Here is an 11,762-nt window from a genome sequence, read left to right as displayed (position 1 = left end):
AGTGAAAGGTAGGGATTCTCAAATACGTTCGAAAAGAAAATTATCATTCACATGCGTCGACGCCTGAAACATGCAATCCGCCGTACACCAGCCGTTATCGCACGCAAAACTGTATGAATAAGTAATTTTTTCTAACTGTCAATTATTTGTTAAAAAATCTGTAAGTCATATATTACAACAACAGATGCTATGTAGATACTATAATATTTTTTTTAAATCGAAAAAACCGATAGAAATGAAACAATTGCAAAAAACACTAAATTGTTAATAACTATAGTTAAAAACATCGTATCGTAAAAATTTTTTTTTTTTAATTTGTGTAAAGATATACACTATTAGATGAAACTAGTTCTACTTCTCCACAATGAAAAATGATCGAGTAATATTAATTTTTTAATGTTGCAAAATTAAATTTTGTAAAAAATCGGGGTAAAAATTGAAAAAAAAATTTTTTTTTTTTACAATATTGAAGTCCTTTGTATTCTGAATAAAATCCATTTGAAAGTTTCAGTCTAGCTCAATTTTAACGATCAGGACAATCAAATGAATTTTTTAATTAATTATAGTTTATTTACGTTATTTTTCATAATACAAGAAAAGCCTTGAGCATGGCTTAAGATCTCTATAAGAGCTATCGAATACCAAATTTTGAAGCATTTTCATCAAACATTATAAAAGTTATGGATGTTTCAAAATGAAAATTTATAACGACGATCTTTTCACTTTTTTGCAATATAAGTTCGCGAAAAAAAGTCTTCCAATGATCTAACCTACACAGATCGGTAGATAAATAAATAACGAACAAAATATTTTAGATATTTTTGCAATCCAACAGCCAAAAAAAAAGTTATATGAGAAAAACTAAGAAAAAAAATGGTAAATTTTTACTCATTGTTTAATAACAATTGAAGCCCGTGGTTTGGTTGGACAAAACTATTTTTCCATGTTCACAGACCATAATACGAAGTGATCTGCAAAGTTTGGACGCTATCTCCGATTTGTTCCTTATTGGCTATTTTTTGATGCTTCAGCTACCGGACTATGTCGCCAATTTTCTTATGTGTCTGCGCATCATCTGTGCATGCAACAAAAAAGAGATTCTCAACTTGAATCAATTTTGATTGAGAACCACTAGACCCGGAGATCGTCCTCAACGTTTCAACTCTATTTTATTTAGAAATGTTTAGGTAAAAATCAACGACATGTGAACAGAAGCTTCATGAAATTGTGGATGTTCATTTATTTTTCCTCACCTGTGAAAAAACAAAATAAGTATGCCGATGGGAGTCTCCATTTATTTTATTGCTCTGTGTTCTTTACTTTTACAAGTTTTTTCCCCACAAAAAATTTCAATTTGAAAGAATGCAGCTTTTTTAAAAAATTTCGGAACTTTTTTGCATTGAATATTATGTTTTGAGATTGGCATGAAGAAAGGGATACGTTATCGTCTGACTGGATGACAAAAAAAATTTTCGATGCGAATTAAATACTTATATAATTAAATGCGAAAACAAAATTTTCTTGGTAGACTAAAGTATAGTGCCGAGTTTTTGTTTTTAAACTAGAAATGTTTCACGTCAAGTCAATTTAGACGATTATTGACGCTTGTAACCAATTAATAAAAATGTAAATACCAGTACGTTACTATTGTATTGAGCGTTTGGATTAAAACTTTCTTGTAGGTGTATACATGTTAATGGTTATCATATCCTAGTAAATATAAAGGAAAGCCCAAAAATCATTTCCACAAAGCAATGACTTTTACTAATACGAATTCTTTCAAAAAATCACTCGGAGCTGCTGAATGGATACCAGCATGTATGTATGCAATACATCTATTTATTATTATGATCAACTGGTATAAACTCAAGTCCAGAAGATCAATCTGTCGCATAAAAATCAAGCAATTCGAAAAATACATATTACCCACACTATTTCTTAAGATATTTCTTGTAAGAAAAATGTGAAAAACTTTAACACATAGGAATCAGTGGCTAGACTAATATTATAAGGTTTTATTAAAAATTGTCTCATCACCATTCAGAATAATTTTTTTGGCAATAATTTTAGACACTTTTAATTCGTTATGGTTTATATCATGCATATTTAAATTTATAACGTTCTTTCAAAAATTTATAATTTAAAATCTTTTATGTTCAGGATATTCAAGCTAATGTAACCAAAGAATTTTAGAAGACAAAAATTTGCTATAACCAATTTACTCATAAACATATAGATTAGACACTTAATTTTTATTTATTTTTTTTTTGTTTTTCATATTTTGAGTCAAAATAATCAGTTGAAAATAAATAAAATCCCGTAAAAAATGTTAGAATATCAACTTAAGTAAATCTTGATACCGACAATCTTAAAATAAATTAAATTTTCGCAGTCAATGAGAAAAAATAATTTTTTAATATTTATTAAGTTTATAAATTAATATCGTTGAAGATCTCGAAGTTATCGAATAGTAAGTAAGTATTCCAAAGGCCATCATTGGTTTATGGATATAGTATTTTGTAAAATTTTTAGCAAGTCTTATCTTTCCTGTCAAACAATATTTAATTTAAACATTGATCGCGTAAGTTGTAAAGTACATTAAAAAATCAGATTTTCGGTAATTTATCTTAAAATTGACTACTTCTAGCCAAGAAATTGTATTGAAACAAAAAATCAAAAAAAATAAAGATCAGAAGATATAAAAAATCCATATAAAATAATATCAGCACAAAGTAATGGTCGTTATTTACTCTTAAAAGATTATTTTTACTAAATGTTTAAATGGTAAGGATATTACTGCTGTATTACTATTCTAATGTCTATAAAAATCTTTTCAACTTAAATGGCCATACAGTTTTCCAAACTATGAGAAGTATGGCAAAAAATTTGAACGAACGCAGTTCATAGGCACATCAGACAAGATTTTATGTAAAAGCCGTAGTATACTTACGCAAAAGTGAAACTTAAGCAGTACATGAAGTTTATCAACTCGAGCTTTCGGTAAATCGTATTGTAGTAGCCGATGGACGGTACCGATAAGATACGCCTGGCGGGAAGAGCATATGGACACACATATTTCCACATATCCTTTTTATGATCCCTATTAGGTATTTTGATCATCTTGTATTAAAGCCCTTAAATTCTAAGTTGTAATCAACATCTGCACAAGCGATTGGATAAAGATGGGCTTGCGATAGCAAAAAGTAAGTTGTTTTTGATACATTCTCAAATTAAAATATTTGAGTAACGGCATTTACTTGATTTGGTGCGCCCACGTTGTAACAATATATATATATATATATATATATATATATATATATATATAGTGACAAACGTTAGTTTTCATTCATCCGGGGCCCTCGGACGAGCCGCGAGTGATCAACAAATCATACGAAAAGAAAATATGAAATAAGTGACTACTGCGCAACCAACAGATATTCTGACAACTAACCCACCCCCTTGTGGAGATAGACTATTGTTAAAATACGTACAAAAATTCGGTTTTCTAAAATTTCGCGGACCCAGGACGCAGCGCAAAAATATGACAAAAAGAGTGGGATTAATTGGGTTTACGATAAAACTTTTTTTCGCGGCCCCGGACGCGCCGCAAACTAGATATTCATATACGTTAGACTTAGATTTAAAAAAAAAACAACAACTATAATGGAAAGGTACGCATGAACAAAGCATTAATAATATTAATCAATTGTAATTTGATGTAACGTGAAGGAAAAAGAGCAGAGCGAATGAGGGGCGCGTGTGGCACTTTCTAGTCAGTAGACGTACTCAATAGGAGTAGAATTAACTCACAGGCCAAATGTACAAATTATGGATGATTAAGACAAATAAAAAAGAAAAAACAGACGTATAAGCTGACATATACTTGTGAATTAAAATAATTATATTCTTAATTACCCGATTGACTTCATTAATGTAAAAAAAAAATATAAAAAAAATAAAAATTTTAGCAATCATTGTTAGGTAGAGAGGAGCATGGAGGAATGATGAAAAATAAATAAAACAATTTTAGGAAAAATAGAACTATTTTTTGAAAAGGCCCACGACCCCACGTCGAGTTTGAGAGATTAAACCTCCTCTTCTTCCTTCCTTCTATCGTTCTCCATTAGAAACAATCCCACTCCTACCATCATGATATACTGATAACCACAACACCTGAAACGTCACACAAAGTCGTAATGGGATATAGAATTGACTACCATGTCTAAAACAACGAATAGCTTGTTCGTTAAACCGTCTACCTCAAAGTTAGCATTATTTTGCAAAAACTACATAGACCAATACTTAATCGTTCATGTAAGAGAGACTAAAAATAATGCACCCAGATCACCGCTCGACGATTGAGAGGAATAATCGACCACACCCAGTGTGCGGCAGTGTTTCTGAGAACTTAGCCATCGAAGGACAACTTTATTAGGCCACCTTCATTCAAACAGGGTCGTCGATATTGGAGAGGAGGCATACGAATCTACAACCCGCATGCTTAACTGGAAAAAAATAAAAGACGCTTGCAATCACATAAGCGCTCACTTACATAACGACGTTGTGCAGCAGTGTACGCAAGCTGCTCCTACTTTTGCAAGAAAAAAAAAACAAAATTGCATCCATAAGGACCACACACGGAGATTCTAGTGGCGCAAAAAGAAAAAAATCACGCTGTGACGCAAGTAGAGTTGAAGCTCAGCTTTGAAAATTCAGTCGCCACGCAAACGTCTTAAAAAGTACACTTTCTCTAGACATTAGAGAGGAAAAATGAAAGCTTTGTTGTTGAAAAAAAAAAAAAATATATCGAAAAAGTAGCGAACTAAGTCAGCAAATACGTCTACGGCGTCAAGAGTGGTAGTTGACAAAAAAATACCTTTATAAATCCTTCCCTAAATCTGACCACATAAGAAAAGAGATTGGAGAAGTATGAGGGTAACATTATATGAAAAAAATGTATGGATGCAAAATATTTGAAATATGTACAATACAGGTCAAAACTTCACTGCCAGAAAATGATTTTTTTTATTCATACCTCCAAGCTTGTGTCGACCAAAAAAAAATACTAGTGAAATGTCAGGCAGCCAATCGTCAAACTATATGACTCTGCAGTGTTCTTGAATATGTTATATGACCCCTCAGACAAAATGGAGCGCATAATATTATATCCGACTATTCACAAACTCAATAAGCGACTTATATGCGCACGTAGAGCCGATGCAAAATAAAATATAACGTAATGAATCATATTTACGATGGAGAATTTTTCTTTTAACTAAGAGAAAAATACCCACATTGACAAAGACACTAAAATAAATTACAATAATTGTACAAAAAAAGTAAAGAAAGAGAATTAAAAGATATAAGTTTATTATTATATACTTTATATGTGAGGAGAGAGCTACAGTCGCAGCTCAATGCTAACCAAATAAAGGGGAAACATAAGAGAAAGGGTAAGGTACATACGGTAATACATTTAAATAAATACCTATCGATGAAGTATAAGTAGTGTTAGGACAAGTATTTACCACAGAAATCAGGGTTGGCAACTAATAGCTAACAGCTTTATATATTACAGGATGAATGTTTTTACTGCTTTATTTGTTTCGCAGGGGATTACAAAATGCTTTCAACGCTGTAAATAAAAGAAAAGCACAAAGGATAGTCGCTTCGGCGTGTAATCGTCGTCTTCTTCTTCTCTCCTTCTCTAGCGTGGCGTGCGACTGTCCTCGCTGAGCCCTCGTACACGAGTGAGTGCCACCTGCCGAGCGCGGTGACGCACGAGGTGGGAGGCTGGGAGAGAACGCAGCGACCGACGTTGCATGGCAGGGTGTGGGTCCCCGCTTGGTCGGTAAGAAAACCCGAACATCCCGCCCGCCTCGATCCAAGAGCGAAACCCTAGTCACCGCCCGCCGAAGCGGGGGGAGTCCCTCGATCGTCCGTCGCAGGGAGGCTAGAGTCCGCAGATGCCACAGGGAGACGCGCAAGCTTGACAATGGGCCGCACGTATTCGCCGGTGGCTGTCTTGACGGCAGCAGCCCGGACTAGTCCATCGGATCCAGGGTGTATGCGGGTGATACGGCCCAGAGGCCAGCGTCCGCTGGACTGTAGCAGCGTAGGGTCAAGAAGAACCACCAGGTCCCCCACCGCGAAGTTCCAACGGACAGCGCTCCATTTCGGTCTCTGTTGGAGAGTATTTAGATACTCACGGCCCCAGCGCGTCCAGAATTGGGCGCGAACGGCCTTGACGAGCTCCCAGTGCGTGAGCAGGTCCAAATTCTCTGCAGCGGGGGTAGCTTCGATGATGGAATCGACGGGAGCCCCGATGAGGAAATGTCCAGGCGTGAGCACTTCGAGGTCAGAGGGATCGCCAGACAAGGGCGTCAACGGGCGGCTATTCAACACGGCCTCAATTCCAACGAGAACCGTAGAGAACTCTTTATACGTTAGAAGACGAGAGCCGAGCACACGGCGTAGATGGCTCTTGGTCGACTTGACCGCGGCCTCCCAGAGTCCTCCAAAATGTGGCGCGCCAGGAGGAATGAACTGCCAGGAAACCCCCTGGGAGGCAAGAGTCCCGGCGACTAGGTCTCAGTCAAATTCTGCGCCCTGCAACGCCTCGCGGAGCTCCAAATCAGCTCGACGGAAGCAGGTGGCGTTGTCGCTCCAAAGCTCGGATGGTCGGCCTCGACGACCGGTGAAACGGGTGAGAGCACCCAAGAAGGTGGTCGCGGAAAGGTCGCCGACAAGCTCCAGATGCACGGCTTTGGTGGTCATGCACACGAAGACAGTGATGTAGCCCTTTGTGGTCCAGACCCCCCGTCCCTTCGATGTAAGCACGGAGAAGGGCCCGGCGTAATCGACTCCGGTGCGACCAAAAGCGCGAGACGGCGTGACGCGAGACGCGGGCAGCGGAGCCATCAACTGGCTTGAAGAGCGCGCCTGTAACCGGGCACAGATGACGCACCCTCTAATGTGAGCCTTGATTCTGCGTGGCCCGCCGAGAATCCAGGCACGCCTGGAGACGTATGCGCTGGTAACGCGATATCCACCGTGGAGGGCGCGTGCGTGAGCCCAAGAGACCACGAGTCGAGCGAGCGGCGATGTTCCGCTGAGGATGGGAGGGTGCTTCTCTTCGTAAGACAGCGATGAGTGATCGAGCCGCCCGCCAACACGCAGAACTCCGTCGGCATCGAGGAAGGCGGCAAGAGAGGTCAAAGGGCTCCGTTTCGGAAGACGTTCACGCTTCCGCAGGAGTGCCAACTCATCCCCAAACGTCATCGATTGACTCAACCGAACGCAGGCCAGAAAAGCGTCCTGAATCTCAGACGGCGTCAACGGCGAAAGCACAGAACGGGTGGGCATGCGCCGCAAGCAGTGTCGCACCCATCGACGAACGCGCACGAGGAGGCCCAATACAGCGCGCAAGCTCGAGAAGAGCTGCAGCAGGTCCGATTCAGGCGCGCGGAAGGCGCAGCAAAGTGAGAGCGTGGGCGTGGGTGGAGGCAGTGTCTCCTGGGGCCAAGACTTGTCGTCCTGGGCCAGCCACGTGGGGCCTCTCCAGCACAGGGGCTGCTGTCGGAGACCACTCATGTCGGCACTTCTGGTGGCTAGGTCGGCCGGATTCGATTGCGACGGCACGTATCGCCAGGCACTGGGTGGCAGGACCTCCTGGATCTGAGCGACGTAGTTGTCGACGAGCACGTTGTTGGCCGGCTGATCGGAGCGTATCCAGTGGAGCACAATTTGAGAGTCGCACCAAGCGTGGCAGTGCTCGATCGCGACTCCCAACTCGCTGGCTGCTGAGCGAAGAAGCTTGGCGGCGATGAGGGCCGCTCGCAATTCTAGACGTGGGATGGTCATGCGAGCGGCGGGCTCGGTCATCGGCTTGAGCGCGCGGATGGGCGCAAGCTTAGTACGAGCGAGAAGCATGTGGCAGAGAGCGGGCCCATCTGAGAACTGCAGCCGCGACTATACAACAGCGGCCATAGCACGGCGACTGGCGTCAGAAAACACGTGCAGTTGGACATTCGACGACGGAGACATACCAATCCAACGAGGCAGAGAAAACCCGGAAATGGCCTGCAGCTCGGCGGTGAAAGCGGTCCAGCGGCGAGTCATGGAGGACGGTACGTTCTCGTCCCAGTCCAAGCGCGCACGCCACAGGTCTTGCAGTAAAAGCTTGGCGTTCAACACGATCGGGGCAAGCCAGCCGCACGGATCGAACAAGCCTGCGAGCGCGGCGAGCATGGATCTCTTTGTGGTTTGAGATTCGACAACGGGCGGCGTCAAATGGAAGAAATCCGAGGGCGGGTCCCAGCCTACGCCCAGTTCGCTGACGAGGCTTTCAACACTGAGCTGATCCCAAGTAGGACGGAGGCGGACGTCTTCGGGAAGGTCTTCAAGAAGCTCGGGCGTGCTGGCAACCCACTTTCGCAGAGGGAAGCCGCCCGCTTGAAGAAGTCCGATCAGCTGGTCGCGCAGACGCTTGGCCGAGCCGATGTCATCAGCGCCGAAGAGGATGTCATCAACGTAGCGATCGTTCATCACCACTGGGACGGCCTCGGGCCAGCGGCGGCCGTCATCCTCACACAGCTGCTGTACGACCCGTAGTGACAGGTACGGGGAGCACGAGGCACCGTAGGTAACGGTGAGCAGTTGGTAGTGCGTAGGTGGCTGCTTTGGGTCGGAGCTCCACAGAATGCGCTGCAGGTCGACATCGCGTTCATCAATCAGGATCTGGCGGAACATCATGCGAACGTCAGTACAGGACGCAATCCGGTGACGACGCCAACGCAGGAGCACACTGGGAAGAGCCGTCTGGAGCCGAGGACCAGCATGGAGCACGTCGTTTAGGCTATAGCCACTGGAAGTCGGGCTCGACGCGTTGAAAACAACGCGCAGTTTGCGACCTTGGTCGCCGTGCTGCCAAATGCCGTGATGTTGGATATAGTGCACTGGACGGTGCGATGCAGCGAGTTGGTCATCAGTAAGGGGGTTCATATGACCGAGGGCAATGTACTCTGCCATGAACCGGGCGTACTCAGAAGCCATCTCAGGAGTCCGCTGCAGCCGACGATGCAACGAGCGCAAACCCGCGGTGGCGCCCTGCAGACTGTCACCAAGGAGGCGCACAGCGTCATGTTTCAGCGGAAGTCGCACAATGTAACGCCCGTCGTCAGCGCGATGATAATCGGCAAAGATTCGCTCGCATTCCACATCCTCAGGCGCTCGGTGGCTGACATGTGGCACCTCCTCGATCTCCCAGAATCGCTGGAGCTGCGCAGCCAGCTCTTGATCCCAGGGCGACTGAGTGTTCGTGTGCAGAGTTGTGCCTGTGATGAGGGCGTTCGAGCCCAGGCCAGGGGCCCGGCCGACGAGAGTCCAGCCAAGAGCCGTGCGCTGTCCGACGAGCTCGTCACGCTGAACGTAACCTGGTTCGATGAGGCGGTGGTAAACGTCGACTCCGAGCAGAATGTCTACACGGCGAGGTGTGCCAAACGCTGGATCGGCCAGAGGCTCAAGATCGAGCCACTGTCTCATCACGGCTGGGTGCAAGGGGGCAGACGGAGAGGTGAGCCCGAGCCGCGGTAAACAGAGCGCTGTCAGGTGGATTGGCGGTGCATGCTCTCCAGTTTCAAGGCGTAGATGCGCTCGGGTTTCCGAAGGGATGGTCAACCCTCCCCCAACCCTATGAATGCTCGCCTCGTTGACTTCTAGCGCTGCGCCGAGCTGCTGGGCCAACCGGATGGAGATGAGTGTAACCTCAGAGCACGCATCAAGGAGAGCTCGACCAGCGACACGTCGGCCGGTGGGACCGGTTAGCTGGACAAGAGCGGTCGGAAGTACGGCTAGTCAGGACGATGGAGGCCCCTGATGCTGTGAGTCGGTGGCGGACGGGCCCGCGGGGTCGACTTTTGGCTTCTTGGGCGAAGAGGGACGCTGATCCGATTCAGGCTTGCGCCGATGGTTGCTCTCGTGCAGCAGACTGTGGTGGGGCTTCCTGCACTGCTGGCAGACGGACCGTGAAGGGCAGAACTTTACTGCGTGACCTGGTCTCAGGCAGTTAAAACATAACTGCCCTTGATAGACCATGCGTCGCCGGGCCTGCGCGTCAAGGCCTTGAAATTGCGCGCAGTGACCCAGGTAGTGAGACTCTCTGCACGACGGGCATGGCGGCAGCGAGCTACTGGTGGCAAGGGCTCTAAAGTTTCGTCCAGGAAACGGGGGGGCCGAAGAGCGCATGCTGGCCGTGTTGGCTGGTCGAGCAGGGCGAGAGGCCTCGACGGAGCTGAGCGCGCGGCACTGTCGACGAAGGAAAGTCGTCAAGGCAGCAAAAGTGGCAACATCCGCCGTGGTGTCCGTGCCAGCGCTCTCCAGTCGCTCGATCTCGTCCTCCCACGCGCGCCGGGTCGTCGGATCCATGCCAGTCATCGCGCAGGAGACAATCCAGTCGTCCCACTGAGACACAGGACGACCCAGAGCTTCCAGCTGATCTCGATGTTTTCCCAGGGTGTCGAGGAGACTCTGAAGCCCTCGAGCTGACTCTTCCTTCAGAGACTTGATGTTACGGAGCGCCGTGATATGATCATGAATGAGAAGACGGCGGTGCTCGAAACGTGCTTCGAGTAAGGCCCAAGCCGTTGGGTAATTGGCACCAATGGTCTGAACGGTGTCGAGAGCTGCCTTGGCGTCTCCGTCCACCAAGGATTTCAAATAAAACAGCCTCTCCACGTCGGTGAGCTGTTTATCGTCGTGGACGAGCGCGCGGAAGAGGTCCCGGAAACTTTCCCAATCCTCTCGCTTCCCCGAGAAGGAAGGGATGCTGATCTTGGGCAAGCGAGCTCCGTGTCTCGAGTTATGGCGGGCCAGGTCGGCGCCGCCCGGGCCAGGGAGAGGCGTGAGGGTGTTTCTTGCGTTGTAGAGGCGTGATCGAGAGGCGATATAGTCCGACTCTGCCGTCGAGTACATCTGGTCAAGAGACTCCAGCTTCTCGGGCGGCGGTGACTTCAGGAGACTCACGTGATTGGCCTGGAAAGTGTTCCAGTAGCCGTCCAGCAGCTCGAGCCTTACTTCCACGAGACCCAGGCTCCAGTTCGGGGGGTCGATCTTCTCGACGTCCCGTGCGAACCGGCCGATGACGCCGGCGAGGGCGCTCTGGGAGCCGAGCAAGCTCGTCCAGTCGTCGTTCGACCTGAAAAAACGATCACTAGCTTGACGTTTGCACGAAGCATGTCTTGCCTCCGGGCCACGAGCGGCGGGGCCATGTCATCGTCAGACTCGACACAGCTGTCGACGCGCGGTGCATCGACGGCAGACAAAACAGATAGAAGGAGAGTGAAAGAGAAAGAGTGTGAGAGAGAACACGAAAGGGCGAGGATGCCAGAAGGGACGTGCGTAGACCACGCGCGTGCCAACGCGCACGCAAGCTACACAAGCTTCAAAGCCTGTCCCTCGGCGTCGACCCCCCGCGCCAGCGAAGCGCAACAGCTCCGCCGCGCGAGGCGGACGCGCGCGACACGAGGCCAACATGGTGGCCGCGGCCGATGAGGACACCGCGAGCGCTTGATCGCGGCTAACAATGGCGGCCGCGAAAGCCTCGCTTTCCGACGTTCGAATGGCGTCGAACAAAACGTCGCATCGACAACCGTACGGCCTTATCTCTGCCGTGGCTGAGCACAGCTGCTGGACCGCGGGCTCTGTGGCGACCGCGGTAGCCACCGTGTGCACGCTGTTGATAACGCGAGTGCCTGCAAGGCAAG

General features: G+C 46.8%; 3 protein-coding genes across 3 annotated transcripts; all 3 read right to left on the bottom strand.

The window, feature by feature from the left end:
- Positions 1 to 5,898: 5,898 nt before the first annotated feature.
- Positions 5,899 to 7,932, bottom strand: LOC149375536 (uncharacterized). Its single transcript, XM_089598726.1, has 2 exons — positions 6,607 to 7,932; positions 5,899 to 6,561 (listed from the first exon to the last, which is right to left on the bottom strand). Exons 1-2 carry the CDS (start codon positions 7,930 to 7,932, stop codon positions 5,899 to 5,901), a joined length of 1,989 nt encoding a protein of 662 aa, XP_089454852.1.
- A 39-nt stretch (positions 7,933 to 7,971) lies between these two features.
- LOC149375535 (uncharacterized) lies at positions 7,972 to 9,054 on the bottom strand. The gene has a single exon (XM_089598725.1). It carries the CDS (start codon positions 9,052 to 9,054, stop codon positions 7,972 to 7,974), a length of 1,083 nt encoding a protein of 360 aa, XP_089454851.1.
- Positions 9,055 to 9,855: 801 nt separating this feature from the next.
- On the bottom strand, positions 9,856 to 11,267 carry LOC149375534 (uncharacterized). The gene is made up of 2 exons (XM_089598723.1): positions 11,242 to 11,267; positions 9,856 to 11,194 (listed from the first exon to the last, which is right to left on the bottom strand). Exons 1-2 carry the CDS (start codon positions 11,265 to 11,267, stop codon positions 9,856 to 9,858), a joined length of 1,365 nt encoding a protein of 454 aa, XP_089454849.1.
- Between the last annotated feature and the right edge of the window lie 495 nt (positions 11,268 to 11,762).

Source organism: Copidosoma floridanum, unplaced genomic scaffold (genome assembly GCF_036245765.1).
Source record: "Copidosoma floridanum isolate Cflo_tuat_1 unplaced genomic scaffold, Cflo_Japanese_pri ptg000006l, whole genome shotgun sequence".
Taxonomy (NCBI): Eukaryota; Metazoa; Arthropoda; class Insecta; order Hymenoptera; family Encyrtidae; genus Copidosoma; species Copidosoma floridanum.
The sequence above is the reverse complement of the archived record's forward strand: the minus strand, read 5'-3'. Positions and strand labels throughout refer to the sequence as shown.

Coding starts and splice junctions, on each gene's coding strand:
- LOC149375536 (XM_089598726.1), bottom strand. CDS start 7,932: ATGCTTCTCGCTCGTACTAAGCTTGCGCCCATCCGCGCGCTCAAGCCG. Junction 6,562..6,606: donor TCCGCGAGGCGTTGCAGGGC/GCAGAATTTGAC, acceptor CTTGCCTCCCAG/GGGGTTTCCTGGCAGTTCAT.
- LOC149375535 (XM_089598725.1), bottom strand. CDS start 9,054: ATGGCTTCTGAGTACGCCCGGTTCATGGCAGAGTACATTGCCCTCGGT.
- LOC149375534 (XM_089598723.1), bottom strand. CDS start 11,267: ATGGCCCCGCCGCTCGTGGCCCGGAG. Junction 11,195..11,241: donor CCGCCGCTCGTGGCCCGGAG/GCAAGACATGCT, acceptor TCGTTTTTTCAG/GTCGAACGACGACTGGACGA.